This window comes from Rhincodon typus, chromosome 20 (assembly GCF_021869965.1).
Source record: "Rhincodon typus isolate 14 chromosome 20, sRhiTyp1.1, whole genome shotgun sequence".
Lineage (NCBI taxonomy): Eukaryota > Metazoa > Chordata > Chondrichthyes > Orectolobiformes > Rhincodontidae > Rhincodon > Rhincodon typus.
This window is the reverse complement of record NC_063351.1, coordinates 24,846,937-24,874,610: the sequence shown is the minus strand read 5'-3', so window position 1 is coordinate 24,874,610 and position 27,674 is coordinate 24,846,937. Positions and strand designations below refer to the sequence as shown.

Genomic DNA, 27,674 nt, shown 5'->3' with positions numbered 1-27,674 from the left:
TTAGTTAGCCCAGGGAGCAGACCAGTGAGCCCTCAGATTCTCCTTGTCTACAATTACACAGCACATGAAGACGAACACAAACACAACGACAAAGCAGCGAGGGTGGTTAGTGTGGGGCGCCGTTGATTCAAAGAAGCTCGGATTCGTGTTTCCAGGGCAACAGAGAATCAGCGTCTGAAAAGAGAACGCGAGATGGAAAAAAGGGAAAAGGAGAGAGAGAGAAAAGAAAAGGCGTCAGATGGCCTGAGCAGGGAGTGAGCGGATAGGATCAAGCGGTGAGCACGGGCTGAGAGAGGGTGGAAAGACACTGGGAGTTTACAAGCGCAGGCTTAATCTACAGCATTGGTCAATTGAAAAGTAAAAAAATACGTACATCTACCATGGAAGGTAACTTTACTAAGTTTGTAAGTGAATTCGCTGGGTATAAAAAAATTGTAATTCATGGGTCACCTATGTTACGCACCGTTACAATGAGAGCACACGTGAACACTGACAAAACACCATGTCCAAAAATTTATCTACAATGATAACATATATACATCATATTAATTAATTATCAGGGTAAGAAATACTAATTATACTGAATTTGGGTATTAATCTTAAGTAGCTCATAATTATCTATATAAAATGATACATAGAAATAAATAATTTGCTAATAAGTAGCTTTATCTAGCATCCTCAGTATGTCTTGAAAGATTCACAAATAAGAAATTATTTTATGAAGTTTAAACCTTTTTAAAAAACGACAATTGATTTGAATTTTGCCAAGATTTCACAAACAGAAACTTAATAACTAATTTTGGAAGTACTGGTGGTAGTTACTGAAGGATACTTGTTGGCCAGGTGGCAGAGAGAACTTCCTACACTTTGAGCATTGCTATGAAGGGTTCTTGTGGTGCTGTGGTAATGTCCCTACATCTCAGCCAGGTGACCTAGGTCAAGTCCCACCTGCTCTAAAGGTGTGTGATAACATATCTGAACAAGTTAGTCAGAAAATATGTGAATATTGTGGGGTTTTTTTTTAGCTCTCACCTAAACAGAGAAGCAGGGCCTCTTTTCCCTCATCCAAAAACAGGGCATGTCTGACAATACAGCAGACCTTCAGTACTGTATTGAAATGTCAGTTGAGATTATACAGTATACTCAACATTTGGACTGTGGCTTGTATATACATTTTCAAGTTATCAAACACATCTTTTAGGGCATTTCCATTTGTTTCTGATTTTTAAAATGAACTTTGAATAGGGCAAGTGAAAGGCTTAATAATTTATTCAGTAGTCATTCAAAGCTATGTTTAACCAAAATCCAAAATTTTCTAGTATTAGATGAAGGAGGAATTTTGACAAACAACTTAGCAAGCTTTATGTTGCATCAAGTCAACATCTTTGTCCTTGCTGACCCAGTGCCTCACAAATAAAATTTCTATAGGATTTTTGCATTCGCCTGGCAGACTGATGAAGTCCCACTGTTTCACTGAGCATTATACTGTCCTCACTCTAAATTATGCACTCAACACAGAGTATGGTCTAAACCTGTAACCTTCTAACGCAAAGGAGAGAGTAAAACTAACTGAGGCATGCTGTCACTAGTGAATGATTACTGCTTCTCGTGAATTAGATTGAAAACAGGTTTGTGAATGATTTTTAAAAATGGCATGCAGTATCTATATTATGTAGATAATTGTAGTGATATCAACACGATTTATAGTTACTACAGAATAAATTGTATAGCAAATCTGGTGTCTGAGCATGCAGAGTTAAACATAGAAATCTAAAAGTTGCTGTCAGAGGTACTTTGCACCTCCGCACAGTATGTTGTAACACTTACTGATCAACTCAGCGTTGAAATCAGAGCAATGAGTGTTCAATAGTATTCCCCACTAAAGACCTCAGGAAAAGTTAATGTGATGTACTCAGGAGTAAATGAATTGTTAACAACATAATAAGTGATGGTTGCTGCCAATGAACTCTCTGATCTAAAAGAAGTTACAAGTGTGTAATCTCATTCCATTGGAAGTTTCTTAGTGTCAGCAATTTGCAAATTATTTTTACTTCTGTTGTCAGTGGTCTTTAATCTCTGTCTTTCCTTGATGACTTTTAGCTCATCGAAAACTCTGCTGTTTCTTTCCTAATCTGCACCAAGTCAACATCTCTGTCCTTGCTGACCCAATACCTCACAAATAAATTTTTTATCATTTTTTATAATCCCTTAGGTATCATTCACTTCTTCACTGGTGCTAGACTTTGCTAATCCTTTGCGCCCTACACCTCCTAAGCCCCTAACTTCCTATTCATCCTTAGGAAGGATATGAAGGAGGGTGTTGGGGAGGATGTTGAAAGGATTCATAGGAATGGTTCCAGGATTGAGGAAATGCAATTTAATACATAGGTTGGAGAAGTCGGACTGTTCTTGGAAAAAAGAGATTTGAGAGCAAGTTTGATAGAAGTATTCGAATTACCAGTGGTCTAAATAGGGTCCATAGGGAAAACTGTGATTTGATTGAGAATCAGAAAGCACAGATTTAAGATAATTGGCAGAAGGAGCAATGACAACATGAGACAGGACTTTGCACACAGTGAGTGATTATGATCTGGAATGCACTGCCTGAGAATCTGGTGGAGGTAAGTTTAGTCAAGGCATTCAAAGTGGAATTAGATCATTATCTGAAAAGAAAAATGTGCAGTATTATAGGGAGAAGGCTTGGGATTGGCATGGTGATTTGTTCTATCAGAGAGCTAGCACAGATATAATGGGCCAAATGATCTCTTTCAGTGCTGCAGCCAATCTCTGATTCTGTAATCTTACTCTGGCATTTAGTATATCCACACTCTTTACCCCACCGGATGTTCATGTCTTCATGGTTGAAGCCAAAAGCTCTGGAATCCACCTTTTCTCAGCACATACAACTGCTCATTGTTGTTTATGGAGCAGGACTGTGGAAGTTTAGGACTGTAGACTAGCAATGATAATAAAGTGTCTATTAGCCATTAATTCATAAATGCCAGACTTCCCTTTAGGCTACACTTCAAACAGATATGGCAAAGTTAGTGGAAAACCAGCTATAGTCATACTGCATGACCTTCAGTTTCTTCCTGCTCTGAATATAATCCAGAATAACCAAAGATGTTTATTTTCAGTTTGTCATCATCAAATTTTCAGCACTTGATTACTCCATTCATTTTAAGCATATTATTTAAACAGTTCATTGATATACATTGATTATTTGTCAAAATAAAGGTATTTTCCTGATGAATGGAGGATTTCTCATGAATTGCTTACTGTGAGTATGGAAGGGAAATTATTATTGTCTAACATTTTATGGCATGCAATTTTGTGTGCATTATTCTACAGTAAATGGTTTATGGTTATTGTTTTAGCGAAACTCAACACGCTGGACTTTTCCAGTAATTGGAAAAGGATGTAAAATCAGAAAGTACACAGTACATGTTAGAACATAGAACATTACAGCACAGTACAGGCCCTTCGGCCCTCGATGTTGCGCCGACCTGTGAAACCAATCTGTAGCCCATCTAACCTAAACTATTTCATTATCATCCATATGTTCATCCAATGACCATTTAAATGCCCTTAAAGTTGGCAAGTCTACTACTTTTGCAGGCAGGGCATTCCACACCCTTACTACTCTCTGAGTAAAGAACCTACCTCTGACATCAATTTAAAGCTATGTCCCCTCGTGCTAGCCATCACCATCCGAGGAAAAAGGCTCCCACTGTCCACCCTATCTAATCCTCTGATCATCTTGTATGTCTTTATTAAGTCACCTCTTAACCTTCTTCTCTCTAACGAAAACAGCCTCAAAACCCTCAGCCTTTCCTCATAAGACCTTCCCTCCATACCAGGCAACATCCTGGTAAATCTCCTCTGCACCCTTTCCAATGCTTCCACATCCTTCCTATAATGCGGTGACCAGAACTGTACGCAATACTCCAAGTGCGGCCGCACCAGAGTTTTGTACAGCTGCAACATGACCTCATGGCTCCGAAACTCAATCCCTCTACCAATAAAACCTAACACACTGTATGCCTTCTTAACAACGCTATCAACCTGGGTGGCAACTTTCAGTGATCTATGCACATGGACAACGAGATCTCTCTGCTCATCCACACTACCAAGAATCTTACCATTAGCCCAGTACTCTGTATTCCTGTTACTCCTTCCAAAGTGAATCACCTCACACTTTTCCGCATTAAACTCCATTTGCCACCTCTCAGCCCAGCTCTGCAGCTTATCTATGTCCCTCTGTAACCTGCAACATCCTTCCGCACTATCCACAACTCCCCCGACTTTGGTGTCATCTGCAAATTTACTAACCCATCCTTCTACGCCCTCATCCAGATCATTTATAAAAATGATAAACAGCAGTGGCCCCAAAACAGATCCTTGAGGTACACCACTAGTAACTGAACTCCAGGATGAACATTTCCCATCAACAACCACCCTCTGTCGTCTTACAGCTAGCCAATTTCTGATCCAAACCGCTAAATCACCCTCAATCCCATGCCTCCGTATTTTCTGCAATAGCCTACCATGGGGAACCTTATCAAACGCTTTACTGAAATCCATATACACCACATCAACTGCTTTACCCTCATCCACCTGTTTGGTCACCTTCTCAAAGAACTCAATAAGGTTTGTGAGGCACGACCTACCTTTCACAAAACCGTGTTGACTATCCCTAATCAAATTATTCCTTTCAAGATGATTATAAATCCTATCTCTTATAATCCTTTCCAACACTTTATCCATAACCGAAGTAAGGCTCACTGGTCTATAATTACCAGGGTTGTCTCTACTCCCCTTCTTGAACAAGGGGACAACATTTGCTAGTCTCCAGTCTTCTGGCACTATTCCTGAAGACAATGACGACATAAAGATCAAAGCCAAAGGCTCTGCAATCTCCTCTCTAGCTTCCCAGAGAATCCTAGGATAAATCCCATCCGGCCCAGGGGACTTATCTATTTTCACACCTTCCAGAATTGCTAACACCTCCTCCTTATGAACCTCAATCCCGTCTAGTCTAATAGACTGTATCTCAGTATTCTCCTCGACTACATGGTCTTTTTCCTGTGTGAATACTGACGAAAAATATTCATTTAGCACCTCTCCTATCTCTTCGGACTCCACGCACAACTTCCCACTACTGTCCTTGACCGGCCCCAATCTTACTCTAGTCATTCTTTTATTCCTGACATACCTATAGAAAGCTTTAGGGTTTTCCTTGATCCTACCTGCTAAAGACTTCTCATGTCCCCTCCTGGCTCTTCTTAGCTCTCTCTTTAGGTCCTTCCTGGCTAACTTGTAACTCTCAAGCGCCCTCACTGAGCCTTCACGCCTCATCTCTACATAAGCCTCCTTCTTCCTCTTGACAAGAAATTCAACTTCTTTAGTAAACCACGGTTCCCTCGCTCGACCACTTCCTCCCTGCCTGACATGTACATACTTCTCAAGGACACGCAGTAGCTGTTCCTTGAACAAGCTCCACATTTCAATTGTGCCCAGCCCCTGCAGTTTCCTTCTCCATCCTATGCATCCTAAATCTTGCCTCATCGCCTCATAATTGCCTTTCCCCCAGCTATAACTCTTGCCCTGCGGTATATACCGATCCCTTTCCATCGCTAAAGTAAACGTAACCAAATTGTGGTCACTATCACCAAAGTGCTCACCTACCTCCAAATCTAACACCTGGCCTGGTTCATTACCCAGTACCAAATCCAATGTGGCCTCGCCTCTTGTTGGCCTATCTACATACTGTGTCAGGAAACCCTCCTGCACACATTGGACAAAAACTGACCCATCTGAAGTACTCGAACTATAGCGTTTCCAGTCAATATTTGGAAAGTTAAAGTCCCCCATAACAACTACCCTGTTACTTTCGCTCCTATCCAGAATAATCTTTGCAATCTTTTCCTCCACATCTCTGGAACTTTTTGGAGGCCTATAGAAAACTCCCAACAGGGTGACCTCTCCTTTCCTGGTTCTAACCTCAGCCCATACGACCTCAGTAGACGAGTTGTCATCAAACGTCCTTTCTGCCACCGTAATACTGTCCTTGACTAACAATGCCACACCTCCACCTCTTTTACCACCTTCCCTGATCTTACTGAAACATCTAAACCCCAGAACCTGCAACAACCATTCCTGTCCCTGCTCTATCCATGTCTCCGAAATGGCCACAACATCGAAGTCCCAGGTACCAACCCATGCTGCAAGTTCACCCACCTTATTCCGGATGCTCCTGGCATTGAAGTAGACACACTTCAAACCACCTTCCTGCCTGCCGGTACACTCCTGCGACCTTGAAACCTTACTTATGACCTCACTACTCTCAACCTCCTGTACACTGGAGCTACAATTCAGGTTCCCATCCCCCTGTTGAATTAGTTTAAACCCTCCCGAAGAGCATTGGCAAATTTCCCCCCCAGGATATTGGCACCCCTCTGGTTCAGGTGTAGACCATCCCGTTTGTAGAGGTCCCACCTACCTCAGAATGAGCCCCAATTATCCAGGTATCTGAATCCCTCCCTCCTGCACCATCCCTGTAGCCACGTGTTCAACTGCTCTCTCTTCCTATTCCTCGCCTCGCTAGCACGTGGCACGGGTAACAAACCAGAGATAACAACTCTGTTTGTTCTAGCTCTAAGCTTCCACCCTAGCTCCTTGAATTTCTGCCTTACGTCCCCATCTCTTTTCCTACCTATGTCGTTGGTGCCTATGTGGACCACGACTTGGGGCTGCTCCCCCTCCCCCTTAAGGATCCCGAAAACACGATCCGAGACATCACGGACCCTGGCACCTGGGAGGCAACACACCAACCGCGAGTCTCTCTCGTTCCCACAGAATCTCCTATCTGTCCCCCTAACTATGGAGTCCCCAATGACTAACGCTCTCCTCCTCTCCCCCCCTTCCCTTCTGAGCAACAGGGACAGACTCTGTGCCAGAGACCTGTACCCCATGGCTTACCCCTGGTAAATGCTCAATGAAAAAAGCTTCTATTGGTTTCCCATTTATTATCTTGATAGTTGCATGATACAGCAGCAGAGTAGTTGTTGAATAATCAGTGTTACCAATCTCTATCAATATGTCTATAACAAATTTGAACATGAGGTTTGAAAGATGCCCAGTCATGGAAAAAGTTGGGAGCCATTCTTCCAAACCATGCTACACTTAACATATGGCATGTTTTAAAGTACTCGTACGTAGTTTTCCTTTTGATGTGCTAACTAACTTGCTTGTAAAAGAATCCATATTATTGGCCTCCACCACATCCCTAGGTAATCTCTATTCTAGTTTGATCATTCCCTCAGAAATTAGCACAATGCCCCACAACAAGCTTAATCAGTGTCAGCTTGATTCAAGAAGAACACAATTTATGTTTCCAAGTTAAAGACTGTGGATACAAAAACCAGGACATGGGGAAGATTGGCACTAAGAGTTGGAGAGCTACATTGTCTGAGCTGTGTTCTTTTGGATGACAAATAAAGGTAGGCTTTCTGCTCAATATTTGTCCAAGATATCATTGAATGATTTGAACTCTAGGTGTTCTGATCAAATTAATCCTTTAAGCACAGCACCAAAATAGATCAGATATTTGTTGTATGTGGGACCTTGCAGTTTTCCGTGCCCAAAAACAGTGACAGTTTCAAACAATAATTCAATAACTACTACACATTTGGGAAATCAGTCAAGGGGCACCAAATTAAAGGCATTTCCATATAAAACTTATTGTAGTGTGATTACATACCAGGACAATATATTTCCTTCCTGTTTAAGCTTAAATAATTTTCCTTCACCTAGGTTTATTTCAGTGAATTGGCAATAGTAAAATTCAAACAGATTCTTACATTCTGCAAAGGTTGGTACACAATGCAGAATGAACATTAGGATATTTAACAAATTAAATGAAGCAGATAAACAAAATTATTCTCTGTCCTTTAAAAGAGAAGAAGTGAGTTTTCCTGATGACCTGGCAACATCAGTCCCTCAAGCACAAAATCAATGTCATTGACTCAAAAGTAATTTGCATTTATATAGCATATTTAATGTGGAAAAAAAATGACCCAAGGTGCTTTAGTGAAATGAGATCATTAACGGTACATTGAAGAAGTATATATTAGGACGGCTGTTTAAAAGTTTGGTCAAAGAGATAAGTTTTAATAAGGATCTTAAAGAGGCAAAACATTTGCAGAAATTCAGGTGTTGAATTCTAGAACATCGGGTTGAGGTGACCATTGGCAAAAGAAAGAGAGTGGGGATCCACTAGGACAGAATTGAAAGAACGCAGTTCTCCTGGAGGGTTGTAAAGCTGAAAGAGGTTACAGAGACAGGGAGGGGTCAATTCATAAACGGCTTTAAACATGTAGGTACATATTTTAAATTGAGGCATTGTTGGACCAGGAAGGAGTCAATGTAAATTTGCACGCAAGTGATGAATGCATTGACTTGATATAACTTATAATTTGGCAGTAGAGATCAGGATGAGATGAAGCTCATGGAGAGTCGAGGGTGTAGGCTGGCCAGGATATCAGTACAGTAATGAAACCTAGATGTGTAAAAGACAGTGTGTTTCGGGAGGAGGTGGACTGAGGTCGGAGTGAGGATACGGGCCTTAAGGTCAGTTTGGGATCAAAAAAGGACATTGAGTTGCAACTATTAGATTAAACCTGGGACAATGGTCAGGAACTGATGGCAGAACTGGATGCTGGACAAGCCAACCGATAATACAGAGGTGGCAGATAGGTAAATAAAGGTACAGTTGGCAGCAAACATGATCTGACTTCAATTCTTATCAAAATGGCACAGTACAGTTGCACATGAATAAGGAAGAGATGGGGGCTAAGGATAAGTCATTCAGCGTTTTCAGAGAGTGCTGGGACAAGAATTTCACTTTCTGCCATATATGGAATATTGATGTGCACAAGAAAGCTGCTTTATTTATCCACAAATGATGCTAGAAAATTAGGCGCCTTTCTTACAATGCCCTAAAATGAATCATGGATGTGGCAGCCTGATGGCGGTTCCTCCTGGCGCCAGGGCACTGTGCTCAGCTACTGCACTGTGGGCACATACATTAACCATGTATCATGCATATTATGTCAAAATCATACAAAGATTCCAAGACAAAAGCTGCAACAAGTTACTAATATCTGAAGAACCTGCATTAGCAATGTACCAAATAGTCAAATATTTCACAAGGAAGCTACTAAAATTCAGAAAGCATGTCTTGTAGTCTATCTTTAAAACATTTAAAAACAATGCATCCTACTGATTTGAAATTTTTGTACTGGATATGAAAGAAGTGCATTAACTGCCAGGAAAGGTCATAGTTTCATCAAAGTTCCATCCAAACATTTCAGGTTTTTTTTACAGAAAATATTATGACATATGAACTTTGTCATGGAAGATGTTGCTTTGACTGAAAATATTATACGTAAAATAATGAATCGAACAAAACAAGTAAATTGACTTAGTTATTCTCAGACACATGAGTTCTTGAGTTCTCATTAGTTCTTTGGTTTTAGCTGCCAGGCTAACTGAGCATTCACCAACTTTCCTATATTGTCATATTAAGGAGGAATATATTGTAAAAGCTTCAAGGAATGAGCTTACCTTTATACAGGATAGAAAAATTGCAACATCGCCCTTTTCCCTTGTTTGATGTATCTCAAACAGCAGCCTAAGTGCAGGTAGGAAATAGTTTTCTTGAGGTATGCAACTATAAACAACCTCAACGGGATATCCAATGGGCTCTTCACTTTCCACTCGTACCAGAGGAACATTGCCATAATAGGAATGTAGCTTCTTGGACATATGAGGGGAGATTATTATTACAACCTTTAGTTCTGGCCTTTGTCTCGCAATGTCTTTCAGAAGGCCTAGTAGTACATCTGTGGAAACAGTTCTTTTGTGAGTTTCATCAATAATGATAACTCCATAGTGCTCCAATAGAGGATCTGACATCATTTCCTGCAGTAGCATATCATCTGTGCTGTACCTAGAATATTAAAATATTGTTATTTGGTGGTTTTGATCTCAGCTTGTTTAAAAGAAATGGGTTAGATATTATTCAGATTCCCATTAATTTATCATAAAAACCGAAAGAATTGCAGATGCTGTAAATCAGAAACAAACATAGAAGTTGCTGGAAAAGCTCAGCATGTCTGGCAGCATCTGTGAAGAGAGATCAGAGTTAACGTTTCGGTTCCAGTGACCCTTCCTCAGAACTTCTCAGTTAATTTATTATTTACTGCAATATAGTTGATAAGGCAACTCTCCTGACTGACATCAGACATACTGGAACATCTTAAAGGCCAAGAACCAAACTGTTAACCCAGAGCTTCTGGCCCAGTGGTAGGGACAATACCACTGCATCACAAGATCCCCTAAGCCATTCCTGCTATTGGAAATAATACAGTATTTTCAAATGTACATTGGATCTGAGGCAGGTTGGGGGGAGAGTAAAGAAATGGTTATAAATTTTTGAAACTTTTGTGCTTTGTTATTCCATTTAGATATCATAAACATATATTTATCAGCTGGGTGTAGGACAGCAGCCACAAGTTAAAATGTGAAAGTATAAACATAGGGATAGTATTAGCATTGTTACATTTAAATAGTCACCCTCCTTCAACTTAAAGTTAAGACCATAATCTATTGTGTGCATATGTGCAGCAGGACTACATGAGACATTGTGGAAGCAAAAGTTATCTACTTTGATGTATCAAATATAGTTATTTATAGCCATAAGTAATTGCAATTATTTTTAATCGGTTCAAGTATTTAGGAAAGTTAATTCACTCTTCTTGTTAAATTGCCTTTATTTCATTGTCCAAATTTTTTAAATTCATTTTTCCTTTTATCTTTTTCCCCCTCCAACGAATCTTGTTCACTCTAATCCTTTCTTTTTGTCCCAGTACTATGATTGCATTCTATTGTTGATCCTCGTGAAGCATAATGCAAATAATAAGGAGTAGCATATGGTGTCATTTGCTTGAAGAAGGGCTTGCAGCTGCAGTCTGTTTCCTATTTGCATTTGACTGATCATTCTGCAAGGGTCACCAAAAGTAGATACAGGCACACAGACCTCAGAATGGTTTCATTGATGCAGCAGTTTTCAAATGGAATTGTGTAGCCCACTTCATGCCCTATGTTGACATCCATTTCATCTGCCACGCGGAGTGCAAGGCTGACAGCCGTCTGCTTATGTGTCTGTGTGCACACCACAACACCATGCTGATACTTGGAAGAAAGACAGTGTTCTGCACACCATTGTGGGATCTAAAAGAGATAACAAACGAAACAATCAGGGCACCACTACCTTCTAGCATGATGCTTCATTACATTACAATTGAGCATAGAGCTGAACACTTATAAAAACAATGTTACATAGCTTCAGAGTAAGCAAGGCATTAATCAATAAACTCTTGACCAACACTTGCATGCTGGCAATTTTTATTATTTGTTCACAGGATGTGGGCGTTGCTGGCTAGGCCAGCATTTATTGCCCATTCATAATTACCCAGAGGGCAGTTAAGAATCAACCACGTTGTTGTGGGTGTGGAGTCACATGATGGCCAGGCCAGGTAAGGATGTCAGTTTCCTTCCCTAAAGGACATTAGTGAACCAGATGGTTCCAACAATCAGCAATGGATTCACGATCATCATTAGATTTTTAATTCCAGATTTTTTATATTGAATTTGAATTCCTCCATCTGCCATGGTGGGATTTAAACCCAGGTCCCCAGAGCATTACCTGGGTCTCTGGATTAACAGTCCAGTGACAATACCACGAGGCCATTGCCTTCCCTGTACTTGTCACTATGTATTTAGAAACTTATATTATGTGCACGTATCTGGATATTGCACATGGAAAATGTTTGATGGCTATAAGTCAAGGCAGTAATTCAAACAGCTTGGGTAATTCTTCCAATAGGTCATAAGAGCATAAGAAATTAGAGCAGGAGTAGGCCATTTATCCTTTCAAACCTGCCCTGCTATTCACGGTTGATCAACTTCAAGCCTCAATTCCTCCTTTCTATCAGATCCACAATGCCCTCTACTCCTCAATATTTCAAAAATCTTCTTTAAATGCTTTCAGTGATCTACTCTCCACAACTTTCTAGGGCAGAGAGTAACTGACATTCACTACCCTCTGGGAGAAGAAATTCTTTCACATCTCAGTTTAAAATGAGCATTCCCTTATTCTGTAACTATGTCCCCTAGTTCACGATTCCCCCACTAGTGGAAATCTTCTCAACATCCACCTATCAAGCCCTCTCAGAATCTAATGTTTAAATAAGATCAGCCTTCAGTCTTCTAAACTCTAATGAATAAAGTCCAAGCCTGTTTGCCCATTCTAAATAGGTCAAGCCCTTCATCTCAGAATCTCTCAAATTGCCTCCAATGCTTGTATACCATTCTTTTAAAATTCAGGGGCCAAAATGGTGTACAGTACTCCAGGTGTGGCCTCACCAACACCCAGTAACTGTAACAAGACATTCCTATTTTTAAGATGAACCCCTCCAGGAATAAAGGCCAAAATTCAATTTACCTTCTTAATTATTGCTGCACGTGCAAGCTAACTTTTTTGTGTTTTATGCACGAGCACTCTCAGATCCTTCTGTGCAGCACATTTTTGGAATCTCTCTCCATTTAAATAATAGTCTGCCTTTTGATTCTTCTTACATGTGTGTATGACCTTACACTCTAACATTAAACTCCATCTGCCAATATCAATATCCCCTTGCAGATTCCCTGTGCCCTAATCATAATATGCCCCCCCCCACCTATATTTGGATACAGCAAGCTCTGCTCCATCCTCCAAGTCAGTAACATACTTAGTAAATAATTGATGCCCTACAAATAATCCATGTGGTACTCCACTAGTTATGTATTTCCAGATTGAAAAAGACACATTAATCCTAGCTTTCTACCTTCAGTGTGTTAACCAATCCTCAAACCATACCACTAAATTAACTCCAATACCATGAGCTCCTATCTTGTACAATAACCTTTTATGTGGAACCTTATCGAAAGCCATCTAGAAATCCCAAAACTTTACATTTATCATTTCTCCTTTATCAACTCTGCTTGTTATATCCACAAAGAACTCTAGCAAATTTGTCAAATATGATTTCCCTTTCACAAAACCATAGCGACTCCATTTGGTTGTGTTCCTTTTCTAAAATTGTGTTTCTTCCTTAATCATGAACTTTAGCATTTTCCTAACAACAGATTTTAGGCTAACTAGCTGTGAGGGACAAGGTGTTTAACAAATTAATGGGTCTAAAGGCAGACAAGTCACCATGATCGGATGACTGCATCCAAGAGTTTTAAAGGAAATGAATGCAGAGATATTTTAGACATCGGTCAAAATATTCCAGAACTCACTGGATTCTGAGAGGGTTCCAGCGGATTGGAAAATTGTTAAGGTGATGCACATCTTCAAGAAGGAAGGGGGACAGAAATTGGATGTGCATCACCTTAACAATTTTCCATCCAGACTTGTCTGCCTTTAGTCCCATTATTTTGTTAAACATCTTGTCCCTCACGGCTAGTTAGCCTAAAATCTGCTGTTAGAAAAATGCTAAAGTTCATTATTAAGGAAGAAACACAATTTTGAAAACACGTTTAGAAAAGTAACACAATCAAATGGAGTCATGTGAAAGGTTTTGTGAAAGGGAAATCATATTTGACAAATTTGCTAGAGTTCTTTGTAGATATAACAAGTAGAGTTGATAAAGGGGAAAACAGTAGATGTAGTGTATTTGGATTTCCAGAAGGCTTTTGTAAGGTTCCATATAAAAGGTTATTGCACAAGATAGTAGCTCATATTTTTGGAGCTAATGTAGTAGTACAGATTGAGGATTGTTTAACAAGCCAAAGATAGAGAGCTAGGATTAATGTCCTCCCATTAGCACCTTGTGTATCTGTTAACTTTGGACTGTTTATAGAATCTTCCACCAGGAAGACCAATGCAAAATATTGGTTTAAATTATCTGCCGTTTCCCTGTTTCCCATTATCCATTGTCCAGTTGCATCCTCTAAGAACCCCACGCTTACTTTAGCTGCTATCTTGCTATTTGTTTTAATATTTCTTGCCAATTCAATTTCATAACTAATTTTCTCACTCTTTATTAAGTTTTTACTCATCCACTAGTGGTTCCTAAAAGGTACCCAATCCTCTGGCCTATCACTAATTTTTGCTGCTTTGTATACCTTATTTTTTGATTAAATAATCTCCTTGATTGCCTTTGTTCACTATGGGTAGTTCATTCTTCTCATTGAGTCTTTCTTTTTGACTGGAATTTTGTTTTGCTGGGTTTTATAAATATCTGCTTAAATATCTTCTACAGCTATCCCACTGACCTTCCCCTTAGACTGTTTTCCCAGCCTGTTTTGGACAACTCTTTCTTCATATTTGCAGTACCCTTTTTAAGTTAAACATAAGCTTCTCTCTCCCAAACTGAATTTCAAATTCTAGTATGCTGTGATTACTACTTCGTAGAGGATCCTTAATTACTAAATCTCTTATTACTTCTACCTCATTACAAGTTACTATATCTTAAAATAGCCTTTTCCCAGGTAGGTTGTGCAATGTGCTGCTCTAAGAAACAATTCCAGATGCAATCTTCCCGGTAACCGCTGCCCTTCTGATTGTTCCAATCAAAATGCATGTTAAAATCACCCATGACAATTCTAGTGCTGTTCTTAGACCTTTCATTTATACTTTTTTCTACAGTGAGCCAACTCTTTGGGGGCTATGAATAGCTCCCACCTGTCACTTCTTTCCCTTGCTATTTCTTATTTCCACCCAAACTGATTTCACGTCATGATCAATTGCATAACTACTCACCACTGTACAGATAGCTTCTTTTAATAATAACACTACCCTACCTTCTTATACCCTTTGCCTATTTTTTCGGGAACATCAAATACCCTTTAATATCGTATTCCCAGCCCTGGTCACTTTACAAGCATGTCTTTGTAAGAGCTATAATTTTTGTTTACTTGCGTGCAATCATCATGTTAAAAATACTGTGTTCCTTCAGATAAAGAGTCTTAAGCTTGAATTTTTTACTATTATTAATTACTCTGGCTCTAATTCTGCTGCACTCTTCTTATTTTTAAGAACTATATTAAACTATATTTAAAGAACATACTAAAGAATCTACTTCTTCCTGTAGTTTGTAGTTTGTATTTTCAGCAGTCTGCATCTCTGCTCTCTTATTTCTTTTTGATTTTTTAAACTTCTCGTCAATTGATCCCTCTCCCCCATTAATTAGTTTAAAACTGCATCTACAACTCTTGTTACAGTGTTCTCCAGGACACTGGTCTTAACGTTGTTCAAATGAAGACTGTCCCAGTGGAACAGTCTTTCCCCAGTACTGTTGCCAGTGCCCCAATAATCAGAACCTATTTCTCCCACACCAATCCTTGCGCCATGCATTTACCTCTCTAATCTCATTTACAGTATTCCAATTTGTATGTGTTTCAGGTAGTAATATGGAGATTATTAGCTTTGAGGCTTTGCTTCTTAATTTAGTCTGATAGATGCTCATAATCCATCATCAGAAGCTCTTTCCTAATTCTATCTATTTCATTGGTACCTAAGCAGATGATGACATCTGGATGTACTCTTCAGCCCAGAAGAGATGTCCTGAACCTTGATATTAGCGAGGCAACACAGCCTTCAGGACTCTATCTTGGCTGCAGAGAACAGTAACTATTCCCCTAAATATGCTATTCCCTATTTCTCTTACATTCCTCTTTCCCCTCCCCATTGGACTGCAGTGCTTTAGTAGTTCACTCGTCTTCCCTGCAGTCTGTGCTCTTGTCCACACCAGGATCGAGAACCTCATACCTATTGGATAAAACTTTGGTTCTGGCTCCTCCAAGGTGAAATTCTACTTTCCAATAACTGCCTCACTTGCAGTCACACCCTCCTGTCTCTGACCACGGACCAAATTTGAGGTAGTTAATCTAAGGGACTTGACTGTCTTCTGAAGATCCGGGTAACTCTCCCTCTACACTTTGTCGCCAGCTCATCAATTCTGAGCTGAAGTTCCTCCAGCAGCCAATATTTGTTGCAGATGTGGTCATAATGGATTGCACCACGAACTAAAGCTGCAATAGATTACTTGCCCAGCCATCTCTGTTCTATTTAATTAATAATTTGTATGTTAAATATTTTAAGAGTTAATTTCTCACCACACTCTTCAGATTTAAACCACTTGGCCAATCAAAAGTCACAGAGCAGGTCACACTTTGGCTCAGACAGGTTGGAACATGTTGAAGGGGCTCGCTGCTGCTGTATTTTAGACATTGATTTGCTGCGCACACCTCCTATTCTGTTTCAAGAGACACAAAGTTGCTTCATTCTCCTCCCAATCTGCTTCATACTGACGAGCTGCACACTGCACCTAGTCTGTTGAGTGACGTTCCGAGGAAGAGTCACTTGAACCGGAACATTAACTCTGATTTCTTGCCACAGATGTTGCCAGACCTGCTGAGCTTTCCCAGCAATTTCTGTTTTTGTTTCTGATTTACAGCATCTGCATTTTTCTCAGTTTTCAGAGTGACATTGACCTGCCACACACATCTGTTAGTTCACGGACAAAAGCATATATTGCAGTAAAAAATCAGAATGAAGTTGTGTCCTGGAATTCTCTGGTCAATGGTTTATCTTACCTTTGGTTCTAGATGTACCATAAAACAACCATGTCCCTTAGATTACTTGTCTTTCTTTCCCTAACCATTAATGCTAAAAATCAAGTCTAAGTCTTTTATAGCCCTTCTCAGTAAGACTGTCAATTTAATAGTTCAAGTTACTTTACGTAACTTATGGCATTAATGTTAGCTAGCTTATGTCCCTTACCCATTTGTTATTTTTACAATACACTACACTGCTTGGAGTGATGAGATGTTCACCTTATTTTTTTTAAACTACTTGTTTAATTTACCCCACATTCCTTTGACTTCATGCTCTTCTCTTCCATCCTCAAACCTTCCAAAACTGGTAGCCACTGATACACATCTCAAATTTAAAATAAACTTGAAAAATATCCTTGCCAATATGCTGCAGGAAATCTTAAAGATGATAGAGGTGGCAGGACAGAGATGAAAGAGTGATCAATACTTTGCAAAGTGGTACCTGACAATCTACAACATTGCTGGATCAGTAATACAAGTTATTTCTTAGTTATGTATGAAAATTAGTACACAGATAAGAGGTTTTCTTTTAATATCTGAGAATCCACAATTATCATATAAGTTTCAAGTTGCATTTCATATGTTCTGCATAAAAGGAAAGGGATCTTTTTTTTAAAACGTATCACAAATACTTTGAAACCTACATAGAAAATACTTTAAAAGGGAGAACCTAGGCTCCAAAGAAGAGCACGTCACTTCCAATGTATGGCTGACACTATTTCATAATTGCAATTTTTTTTTATCTGATATACAAAAATGTTCTTAGGAGGAATGGCTGCTCTCAACAAGTTTCAAACATATGTAGCCATTACTCCTGGTTCAAATTTGGCTAGGACTTCCACAGACTTAAAAAATAATATTTTAAATAAAGCATTCAAATTTTTTATGGCTTTAAAATGAATGCTAAGGACTAAATTTTACCAAGAGTCAGCTAAGTGCCAATTTTGGTATATTTCAATGGAGGGCTTTTATTTCCTTTATTCATTCACGGGATGATGGGCATCGCTGGCTAGGCAGCATTTATTGCCCATCCCTAATTGCCCAGAGGGCAGTTAAGAGTCAACCACATTGCTGTGGGTCTGGAGTCACATATATACCAGGCCAGGTAAGGGTGGCAGTTTTCTTCTCTAAAAGGACGTTAGAGAACCAGATGCGTTTTTTGACAATTGATTCACAATCATCGTTAGATTCTTAATCCCGGAAATTAACTTAATTCAAATTGCACCATCTGCTGTGGCAGGATTCAAACTCTGGTCCCCAGAACATTACCTGAGTCTCTGGATTAACAGTCCAGCAATAACACCACGAGGCCATCACCTCCCTGTTGTTGTCCATTGTTCATATGATTTTGTATGCACCACGTCTCTATGGCACTACTCATATGCTACCTTGTGCTCACCAGTGGTGGAAGTAGTAGCCACTGCTGGGACCTTCCAGGATTTCTGCTGCTGGCACAGTGTTTAAAGCCCAGCTATGCACTGGGTCAATCAATGCCAAACACAAATTGTGTCTCACAGTATATGTAGTTGGCAGGAAAGGAAAAAGAAATATTTCTGAGGGTGCACAGCTAACACATCATTGGAAATAGAAGCTCACATTATATAGAAGCTCACAGGGATGCAAATTATGAAAAAATTTACACAGAATGAAAGCAGAATATTGCACATGCTGGAAATCTGAAACAAGCACAGAATAGTGGAGAAACTCTGGCAGCTTCTGTGCAAGTTCAAGATAAAAGGAATGGGCGCAAGTAGATTTACATATTCAGAAATAAATTCTCAAATACTTACAATTATAGTTTCCTGACATGGAATATGAACAATTTTTATCTACAACATTCTGTTACAAACTCACATCAATGTGAATAATTACAAAGAGCTGAAAAAAAATCAATTTTAAGATAGAGTTCTATATTTCTGTTTTAGAGAATCAGCATAAATGGAAATTGTAATCAAAAATTGACATAATCTTGATAAAAAGTGTCAATAGCCATTTTTTCAGTTTGCATTGACCCCATGAATCCTGTAACAGTACAGATTAAGAGAAACACACAAGGCACTGGATGCAGATGTACACAGCAGGTTAGCTACCTGGGCACATTATCAGGGTATTACATGGGAAGATTACTTGGGGTGGCATAGTGGCTCAGTGGTTAGCACTGTTCCCGCACAGCGCCAGGGACCCAGGTTCACCACCAGCGTTGGGTAACTATGTGCATGGAGTTTACACATTCTCCCTGTGTCTGAGTAGGTTTCCTCCCACAGTCCAAAGATGTGAGGGTTAGATGGATTGGCCATGCTAATTTGCCCATAGCATCCAGGGATGTATAGGTCATGTGGATTAGCTATAGGAAATGCAGGTCTACTGGGATCGGGGTGGGTCTGGGTGGGATGCTCTCTGAGGGTAGATGTGTATTCAATGGGCCGAATGGCCTGTTTCCACACTGTAGGGATTGTAAGATTGTAAAATGTTTACCAGCAGGCTAATTAGTCTATAGGGGCAGTCAATCACTACTAGGTATGATCATTCTACCCTCAATGTTCAGAGACCCTCCCAAGAACAGAATTCAACAATCATCTTTGGATTTTGGACAACTAAAAGCATTCTTATAATGTGCAATGAATGACAAACAGTGCATGTTCAATTATGATTTATTTTAAAATTGGTTTCCAATACTTAGTGTTTATTTAATAAGCTTTTCTTGAGTTTTCATCCTAAAACCTTTGAAGCACTCAGAAAGATGCTCGAAATTTATTTGCAGCCTGTGCTGCCAAGACCTCCATTGGATCTATCAGTGGCTTATAATAGTCTACAATACATAACATATCACCCAAAGAGAATGGGTATTTGGATGTTCAACCTCTTCACAATACCCATCCAGAATGTGTAGGTGAGTGTAATGCCCTTCTACCAGCTTCCATTTAAAAATAAGCCATTTCAATACCCTTGATACAAATCATATCAGGCAGGCTGAACTTGGTAAAGTGAGTTTTTCATGAGTCACCATTGCTTCCACTCAAATTTTTGTTGGTATCTGCTCTAAAGCGGAGCTATGTGACTTGTTACTGCTCAGATGCACCTTTCTGAGTTCACTATGCTCTATGATGAGCAGATCAGCACCATAAGTAAATCGAATGATGCAACACAAATGTAAACATGCGTTTAAGTAGTGAAACAGTCACAAGCATCATTATTGCACTTGCATATAAATAGTTGTATAGCAGAGAAGCAGGCATCAGGCCCATTCTGTCTTTGCTGTCTCTATGGAAGAGTGTCTCAATTCTTCCCCTTTCCAGCTTTTTCTGCATACCTCTGCAAATTCCTCCTTTTTAAGTATGTATTCAATTTCCTATCTCAAGTTACCTTTGTTTTCACTTGCACAATGTTTCTGCTCGTGTATTACAGATCATAACAACTCACAAACCAATGGTGATGCAACTTAACATGCAATTCACAGAAGCAATATGGTACATACTAGTAATTCTGCATGTCCCCTCACAATTGCACACTTCAAGACTCTTGCCAAATAAATCAACTGTAAATTTTTTTCATCTGAAATGAAACAATTCATAACTGATGTTAAGTTCCTGTTCTATATTAGCAGCGGAATTTGAGGCACAATGACTACTCTTTTCCACAGAATACTCTTTCCAACAATACATTTATAACACAAAATATATAACCAACATGGTGACTCTTAACTGTTCTCTGAAATGTCACAGCATAGAGTCATACAGCACGGAAACAGGCCCTTTGGTCCAACCAGTCCATGCCGACCATAACCCCAAACTAAACACCAGCCTGTTCCTGACCCATATCTTCCAAATGTTTTCTATTCATGTACTTATTCAAACGTCTTTTAAACATTGTAATTATACCCACATTCATACCCACATTCATCACTTCCTCAGGAGGTTTATTCCATACGTGAACCACCCTCTGTACAAAAAAATCGCATCTCAGGTCTTTTTTTTAATTCTTTCTCCTCTCACATTAAAAATGTGCCCCTTAGTTTTCAAAACCCCATCTTTGGGAAAAGAAAATCATCATTAACTCCACCAATACCCCTTATTATTTTATAAAATTCTATAAGATCACCTCTCAACCTCCTACAGGCCAGTGGAAAAAGTCCCAGCCTTTCTTTGTAACTCAAACCTTCTACACCTGCCAACATCCTCATAAATTTCTACTGAACCCCCTCCAGCTTAATAATATCCTTCCCATAACTGGGCGACCAGAACTGAATACAGTATTCCAGACGAGGACTCACCAATGTCCTGTACCCCAACATGACTTCCCAACTCCTATAATCAAAGAACTGAACAATGAAGGCAAGTGTGCTAAATGCCTTTGTAACCACCCTGCCCACATGTGACATGAACTTCAAAGAATTATGTACCTGAACCCCCCCTCTGTTCTACAACACTACCATTAAGGCCCGACCATGAATTGTATAAGCCCTAACCTTGTTTGTTGTATGAAAACGCAACATCTTGCATTTATCTAGATTGAATTCCATCTGCATTTTTCAGGCCATTGACCCATTTGATCAAGATTTCTTTGTAATCTTAGAAAATCTTCCTCTGTTGTGTTTCAGGGCTTTAAAGGCATTTAGTTTGTGACATGGTAGTAAACTAGTAATTATTTTGCCATTTGTGGAAGAACAGGTTTGTGTGCAAGAATGTTATTTTCTTGTAAATGATAGAACTTGATGTGAATTATTTTTGTCTGAAACAGTACTCATCAGGCAAAATGATCATCTTGATCATTTAACTGGATAGTTACACCTTTGCAATGGCTTGTGAAATAGTAGGGCTTGATTATCAGTACATTCTACCCAATTGAATCTCGACATATTTCATTCCTCCATTTACTGATTTTCTTTCATGTACAGCACCATGCCCAGCATTATACAATGGTCCCACTGTACTGCATATATACACTGCATGTCACCTGTGTCCATCACTATGAAAGGAAACATAACGAATATAAAATACCATAGATTGCATAACACAACAATACAGCTAAAATCCCAAATCAACAAACTTTGGCCCAAATTTTCCTCAAGACAGAAACTCTCTTGTGGCAAAACTACTTGTTGTGGCCCAAAATCATAGGTCTGCCCCAAACCATGGCACATGCCATTTTTATGAGGATGGGAGTGAAGTCAGGCCAAGTTTTGCAAATCCACATTTTATCGAGTATCTGGCCATCACCAGCTGCTCCACTGAAGTGGGATTTTGGCACCTTTGTACCGTAGAACTGTCAGTTTTCACATCACTTTGTGGATTCCTTTGTATAATTAGTATAAGCCCTTCGTTTCAGGAGGTGGTGTGATCTTCAGTGGTTGTTACCAGTACAGGAGATTTTGCCTACAAGTTGTACATAAATGCAGTAGAAGACACTAATAATCAAGAGAGAAAAGGAGTAGAAATAAATAGAATAACTCACTAGCGATAAAAAAAGTGAGGGAAACTAATGGAGATAAAGACTGTTAAGTCCCCTAGACCCAATGGAAAGCTTAGTAAAATATTAAGAGTAGTAGTTACAGAAATAGTGGATGCACTAGGCAGTAAACCTTCAACAAATCCGAGATTATGGAAAAGTCCCAATAGAACACCTTTATTTAAAAAAGGAAAAGAGACAAAAAACAGGCAGGTATAGACCAATTAGCTTAACCTCTGTTATTGGGAAAATGTTACAGTCTATTATAAAGGATGTAATAGCAGAGCATTTAGCAATATAGTATGATCGTGCAGAGTCAGCTTGGCTTCATGAGGAGAAAATCATGCATGACAAATTAACTAGAATTCTTTGAACAGGATAGATAAAGGCGAAGCAGTGGAAGGGGAATGGGATGTAATATATTTGGATCTTCAGAAGGTGTTTGATTATGTCTGCACTCAGACTACACAATAAGGTAAGAGCCCATAGCACTGGAGGTAATACATTATTACGGACAGAGGATTGGATAACTAATAGAAGACAGATTTGGGATAAGGGGGACATTTTCAGGATGCCAACCTGTAGTGGTGTACCATAGTAATCAGTGCTGGGGCTACTATTATTTACAGTATATATTAATGACTTGGATAAGTAAAATGAATGTACTATCAAGTTTGCAGGTGACACCCTTGTGGAAGAGTCTAGGACCAGTGGTCATAATCTCCAAATAAAGGGTTGCACATTTAAAAGAAAGATGGGAAGGATTTCTTCTTTCAGACCGCAGTTAATCTGTGGAATTCTTTACCACAGTGGGCTGTCAAGGCTGGGTCAATAAGCATATTCAGAGCTGAGACGGACAAAATTTTAATTTTAAGGAAACCAAAAGTTATTGGCAAACCGCAAGTACAGGAATTGAGGATTATCAGATCAGCTATGATCTCACTGACAGGCAGAGCTGATTCAATTGGATGAATAGCTTCTGCTCCTAAATTTTTTTTTCCTATTCTATTTCGTGGGATATGGGCGTCGCTGGCTGGCCAGCATTTCTTGCCCATCCCTAGTTGCCCTGGAGAAGGTGGTGGTGAGCTGCCTTCTTGAACCGCCGCATTCCTCCTGCTGTGGGTTGACCCACAACGCTATTAGGGAGGGAATTCCAGGATTTTGACCCAGCGACAGTGAAGGAACGGCGATATATTTCCAAGTCAGGATGATGAGTGACTTGGAAAGGAACTCGGAGTTGGTGGTGTTCCCATATATCTACTGCCCTTGTCCTTCTAGATGGAAGTGGTCGTGGGTTTGGTCTTATATGCTTCTTAGAACTGTAAAGCTGACAAAGAACTCCCAGCAAGTGTTGATCTGTCAACACGCCAAAGTAGAACTTTAAGTGCTAAAACTTGGTTTTCTCCTGTGTGTTTAGGCTCTAGTGAATATTAGGTGGCATGAATTGGCAGGAAAGGGTGGGGGAAGAAAGAGTGGAATTCTGGGTTGGCATGAATTAACACTAAATTGGAATGCGGCTATGAAAGGACAGGGGTTGGATAGTGGATATTTGGTTGCCTGCCTGGGACATGGTGGGCGTATGGGGTTCAGGGCTGGAAGAATTTTTTTAATTTTAATTGTTAAACACAGCGCTGGAGCTTAAAGCAGGCTTTTCACCCAGCATGCCTCAGCTCTTGGGTCACCTAGTCCATCTTCCAATTCAGCTCTTCATCTCACTAACTCTGAAAACAGCGGGTGTTAGAGGGCAGCTTTAAAATGAGGTTTGCAGAGCCATGGATAACCCCCCCTTTGCGCATCTGACGTGGGAACAAAGATCAACGTTCTTATTTCAAAGTCTTTGTATGTATCAAGGTCTTCAAAGTTACTGTCAGTAGAATGGCTTCTAAAAAATTACATAGGCTTTAGATTCATTCTTAATGCTGTTCAGGAGTGCAACATATGATTCAGTGCACAACAGATTTTTTTAACAATAATTTACCTGTAATTTGTAAACAAAAAAAGGGACTAGTAGGAATTAATGAATTGAAAACAGAAAAGACAGAGGTCATTGGTTTGGTGGTAGTTTGTGTAGGTTCTGGTCCTTAATTTCCCCTTATCCTTACTGAGGTGATGGTGAAGAAAACTTTCCTTAAACATCAGTCATATTGCCACTACAAAATCTCTGGACGCAACATAATTTTCTAGAATAAACGAAGAAGAAACAAATTCGACTCATCTCATATGTTGCAGATCCTTTGGTCATTCCAACTCCCTTTACAGCAAAAAAAAGTACATCTGAAGTGTATGTCACTCAATTGTAAGTGGCTCATTGACACCTCTAGTGTCATTAAGGATGGTCAATAAATGTTGACCGGGTGCTCACATCCCACAAATGACAAGAAACTGATCATCTAAATCATTACTTAACATATCCATGTCAACATGGCTGTGCCAAGTTCATAGTCTGGTTAACAATGCCATCTTTATCGGAAGAGGACAGCCTCCCCATTTTATTTTGATTTTTCAATAGGTGCTAAGAGCAATTATTGCTAAATATGACTTTTCAAACAAAGTTGTGCCACTTTCAATCAACAGTTAGCTGAATTAATAAACCTGGATATCCATGCTGTTTAAGCAAAACATTATGATAGCATTAACATGGAATATCAATTTTCAACTTCTGTCATCCGATTTTAATACCAAGACTTTTCATAAGTGAAAATGGTTTCAAAAAAGGAAAGATGCTGACTTTAGATGGCTGCAGTTATCATCTGACCACGATTTGAGCAAACTCATGAAACCATCAATATAGAAATCAGTCTAAACTGAAATTATCATTCATCAAAATGACTGAAACCAATTACCCAACATCGATATTTTCTATTTGACTTACATCTTTCTATGGTGATGGAAGTCATTTGCAAATTATCCGGTTTGGAAAAAGTAAAGATGCCAGACACTGCATTACAAACTTTTTTTTCGCACTCAACTGCTTTTCGGCAGAGCAGAGAGATGAAAATTGATTCCATAACAGCTTGCTCTTTCTCTCTGTCCCTGTTTCTCTCAGCCTCAGGAAAGACATTCACTCAGAGCAAATTGAGAAACTTCTATTCACTCAGAGCACAAAGGTAATACAAATTTCATTACTCTGGATGATAAAAGTCATCCATTTTTCACTGGCGTGGAGGAGGTTTAGGGGTGACCTTGTAGAGATTTATAAAATCATGAGGGGCATAGCTAAGGTGAATAGCAAAGGTGTTTTCACTAGAGTAGGGGAGTTCAAAAGTAGAGGGCATATTTTTAAGGTAAGAGGAGAAAGATTTAAAAGGGACCTGAGGGGCTACTTTTTCCACACAGAGGGTGGAATGTGGAATGAACAGCCAGAGGAAGCAGCAGACCATAGAATCCCCACAGTGTGGAAACAGGCTATCCAGCCCTACAAGTCCACACTGACTCTCCAAAGAGCATCCCACCCAGTCTCATCCACCTACCCTATCCCTGTGGCTAATCCACCTAACTTACACATCCCTGGACACAATGGGCAATTTAGCATGGCCAATCCACCTAACCTGCACATCCTTGAACTGTGGCAGGAAACTGGAGCACACAAAAGAAACCTGCACAGACACAGGGAGAATGTGCAAGCTCCACACAGACAGCTGCCCAAGGCTGGAATTGAACCTGAGTCCTTGGTGCTATGAGGCAGCAGGGCTAACCACTGAGCAACCACACCATTCAAAGTACAGCTTGGGCAGCACGGTGCAAGTACAGTTACAACATTTAGAAGACATTTGGACAAGTACGTGAATAGGAAAGGTTTAGAGGGATATAGGCCAAACACTGGCAAGTGAGACTAGTTTAGTTTGGGAAACCTGATCAGCATGGACAAGTTGGACCAAAGGGTCTGTTTCTGTGCTGTATGACTCTTTGACTCTGTAATTAAACAAAATTGATCCCAGGCTAAACCTAGCACCTCAAGGATACTGAGGAGTTTTTGAATTGCTGTTCTTGATCTTCATTTTTGAACTATATGCTCTTCCTTATTAAAACTTTATAAGTATGATTATATGTGTATTTGATGTAATGTTTTATTATTTTTATCTGGTTGAGTAAGCAAACAAAAAATACTTTCTTTCACTCAAGAAAACTTTGTAATTAGCCTCTTCCTTTTTGAACTAGTGAACCGTAGGTTGATTGAAATGTGATATAGCTGCATTCTAAAAGAAATTACGAATCTTTGTTGTGGGCAACCAACAGGATTTAAAGAGGGGATTTGGTTTACTTTTCCACACCTGGTCACAAAGATACATTAAAATGCCATTACAGCAAGCACTATTACCTTTTGCTAGTTGCCATCTATGTTTCACCTAACACAATGAAGATTGCATGTTCCATGCATTCCTATCAATTAGAATTTAAAAGAAAACATTTATCCAATTTTTGATAATAGCCCATGTCTGTTAAGCTAGCAGCTGTAATATATTGTAGATTTTGTTCAGGATATTAGTGAAGATCATCTCCAAATGTGCTTTATTTTTCAATAAATGGAAACACTACCAAATTTAGCTAACAACTGAAAGGATTCCCAGAAGAAAAGTATATTATTTTATCATTACTGATTAATGTGTCCTAAACACTTGTTCATATTATCTAGATTTTGGCACAGCACAAACAAATCACAAAACATGTATTGTATTTCCTTGTGCCAGCGTTGTCCTTTCATTGCCAGCATCAAGGTCGGGTTAGCAGAAATTACAGCTCTGTGTTTATAGCTGTGCACAACGTTAGTGGAAACAAAAGGCTCATTTGAAGTTGACAGTAGCTATGCCTCATTCAAGTATAGAAAAAAATGGATAATATTGGCGCCTTTTTCAAAACATGTTGGGAACCATGTGACGGGACAGTCTTTAAAGCCAAAAGCCTATTAAAGCAGCGTTTACTTTAGCCGGATATTTCCCACTCGCTTGGTTGCTCTTACCTGACTGCTTTTCCCGATCCTCGCGTTTCCACATAGGATGATAAACGGATTGCTTACTAAATTCGCCATGAAAGCGTCCTTTGCTCCCCACACCGGTAACTGTTTTCTTTCTTGTAGGAGTTTGTAATAGCGAGAGGAGTAAGGCAGCCCATCAAAGGGGTTCAGCTCCAGGTCTGTATCACAGAGTAAAACTTCATCCCCACTGTCGGATCCAAACTCTTCGGAGAAAGTTTCTCTGTCACAGAGCGATGCGCTGTCCGGCTTTGCCGTGTGCAGTTGAACAGCAGCCATTGTAGCCTGTGTGGATGGAGGGAGCTTAGCAGAACTATCACACTCAACTTCCTATGATTTGTTCTATTAATACCTGGTCCTGTAAAGAGTTGGAAACCAACACCAACATTTCCTGCTGCAGTCTACTGCCACTTCGCACTCTCCTAATCGTCTGTTGTTGCCAGCGATCATCTGCAAACGAAATTAATGTTTATTGCAAACCGATCGCTTAAAGGTATTGCAGTAAAACAAATGCATCTTTCTTTTGGTTAAA

The 27,674-nt window shown here is 39.6% G+C and overlaps 1 protein-coding gene across 1 annotated transcript; it reads right to left on the bottom strand.

Annotated features, from left to right (window-relative positions):
* On the bottom strand, nucleotides 1-27,674 carry LOC125485613 (putative pre-mRNA-splicing factor ATP-dependent RNA helicase DHX32). The gene is made up of 4 exons (XM_048609184.1): nucleotides 27,131-27,674; nucleotides 11,102-11,295; nucleotides 9,628-10,012; nucleotides 1-174 (listed from the first exon to the last, which is right to left on the bottom strand). Exons 1-4 carry the CDS (start codon nucleotides 27,419-27,421, stop codon nucleotides 1-3), a joined length of 1,044 nt encoding a protein of 347 aa, XP_048465141.1. The 5' UTR covers nucleotides 27,422-27,674.

What these genes read in the sequence shown, in the direction of transcription:
- LOC125485613 (XM_048609184.1), bottom strand. Translation starts at nt 27,421, where the DNA reads ATGGCTGCTGTTCAACTGCACACGGCAAAGCCGGACAGCGCATCGCTC. An exon ending in GGATCGGGAAAAGCAGTCAG is followed by an intron (nt 11,296 to 27,130) that starts GTAAGAGCAACC and finishes TATCTCTTTTAG; the next exon opens with ATCCCACAATGGTGTGCAGA. An exon ending in TTTTTCTATCCTGTATAAAG is followed by an intron (nt 175 to 9,627) that starts GTAAGCTCATTC and finishes TTCTCTTTTCAG; the next exon opens with ACGCTGATTCTCTGTTGCCC.